General features: G+C 44.4%; 1 protein-coding gene across 1 annotated transcript in view; it reads right to left on the bottom strand.

Annotated features, from left to right (window-relative positions):
* The window catches only part of LOC138046810 (uncharacterized), a 1,359-nt gene extending 788 nt beyond the window's left edge, over window positions 1-571 (bottom strand). The window contains exon 1 of the mRNA XM_068893391.1: window positions 1-571. This exon is cut by the window's left edge and continues 788 nt beyond it. Within this exon, the coding sequence (XP_068749492.1) occupies window positions 1-571 (571 nt within the window).
* Between the last annotated feature and the right edge of the window lie 1,436 nt (window positions 572-2,007).

The raw sequence follows: 2,007 nt of genomic DNA, 5'->3' as shown, positions 1-2,007 counted from the left end.
ACGTATTTTCCAACTCTTTCCTCAGTTCCCGTTCCTGTTCAAGCTGTCTCATTTTCTCAGTAAGTTCGTCTTCAAGTTCCTTTTTTTGACTCTCCAGAAGTTCATTTAAGCGCCTCACCTCGTCTTTCTTTGCTTCAAGCTGGTTCATTAATAGTTCCTCATTACTTTTAAGTATCTCAGTTTGCTGAGACGGAAGAATAACTGCTTCTTCAGGTGATATTTCAACAGAGTCAGGTTGGGCCTTCAGTTGATTTGCGCCAACCGGTGACGAACAATCAACAGGAGCTTTTCGCTTGGGCTTTGCCTTCGGTGTAAAACTGAACCTTGTGGGCACGGATCCAGGTTTCAGATACGCTCTTCCTCCCATACGGCGCTTAAAACATTCCTCTGAAAAATGTTCGCCACAAAGATATGAATGCCTGGAAGCCGGTGGGTTTTTTCTCTTCATCTTGGCTAACCACGCTTGAAGGAGTTTCCTGTTCTTTATTGGCAAAGAATGCCACGATAGCTTCGCACATCTGGGGTTGTTACTTCGGTTAACACATCCATATGCTATACAGTGCCTTGCCATACTTTTCACGATAAAATTAGGCCAAAGAAACCACAAACTACTCGAAAAAAAAAACAAGAAAACAGTCATCATCAAATCGCACACCAGACTTTCCTGGCACTGGCCATTCACTAGAGTTAGCGCTCACCTGAACATTATTTGCAAGTTTCTCTCTTGGTTTGGTCACTATCGTCGAGGCTGATAAGAAGGTTGGTTCCTCTGTGGTGGATTTTGATACCCGCCTCTCTGCTTGGCAATAGCGCCTCTGCCCCGGCCTAAAAGAGGGAATGGTCTCCTGGTTTCTGACCCGCCCTGTGACAACTGCTGTGAGATCATTTTTGTTTCAATGTTACTTCAACTGTTACTTCAACAGGCCATCCTCAACTGTTTTTATGTCGCTTCACAGCAGTCTGTATTCAGTCTTCATGTCTGATCTGAACAGAGTTCTCCTTCTGAAATCTATTTCATGTGAAGCATCACTTAACAACGAAATGCTGTCAGAAAGGGTTTTCATAATAGTTGCTGCAGAGGGGGCAGGTTTATTGCCTTTTTCGGCTTTCATAAAGTCATCTAGAATTCTAGTGACTGAAGTAATGCCCTTTTAGCAGGGTTTTTTGGGCTTTCGTCGGTTTTTACTTCTCTCCTACCGCTGCTAAATATTTCTGGGTTGACTCGGACAACTTCTAAATGATTGCAGTTGCCCGGCGAAGGAATTTTTTTCATCAACTCATCACGGGCTTTCTTGCTCATACCTTTGCTAAGCAGTTGTTTTACCAACTCTGCTAATTCAAGCGTCACATCCTCGCCGTTTTGTTGCGGTTTGTGTACCACTTTTGCCATACCATGCATGCATGCTGGATTCCTCCTTTGCTTTTTTCTTTGGGGGTTTGTCATGCGGGTTTGATGCAGATGACAGTGGATGCCAAGTTAAAATCCGCTTCACTTCCATAAGCGCGTTATAGCGTCGCTGTCGCAATCAAAGGCCTGGTTATGATTGTCGTAGGCTGTTTTAATTTCAGTAATCACTGGTGTTATGCTCTCAAGGGAGCCAGAAAGCTGTACGTTTCAGCTGTTCTTTTATTTCATCCATTTTCTCAACTAAATTGGAGGAAGAAGCGGTGGCCGTTCGTTTCGCCGCTTGATTTCCCGCCATCGATGGAGCTTGTTTGCTCGACGTTTTCTCGCAGTCGCCTGCCGCTTTGCAACTCTTTTCTCCCTTTCCAGCAGGGCTTTTTCCCTTTCGGGCAGTTGTTTCAGCAGCATTAACACCCTTTTGGGGCTGCTTTTCAGTAGCTTTTAGCTTCTCCAGCAGATATGTGACGTTCGGCAATTGACTCTACTACGGCGGCTGCGCGTAGTTTCTCGTGGTCTTGAGACATGGCCGTTAAATGGAATAAATCTTAACCAGTAATTGAAAATTCGATCTCAAAGAATACTTTAGCCCTCGTACAGACTTT

Source organism: Montipora capricornis, chromosome 4, assembly GCF_036669925.1.
Source record: "Montipora capricornis isolate CH-2021 chromosome 4, ASM3666992v2, whole genome shotgun sequence".
NCBI lineage: Eukaryota > Metazoa > Cnidaria > Anthozoa > Scleractinia > Acroporidae > Montipora > Montipora capricornis.
Note: the sequence above shows the minus strand (reverse complement) of the source record. Positions and strands in the feature narration are given on the sequence as shown.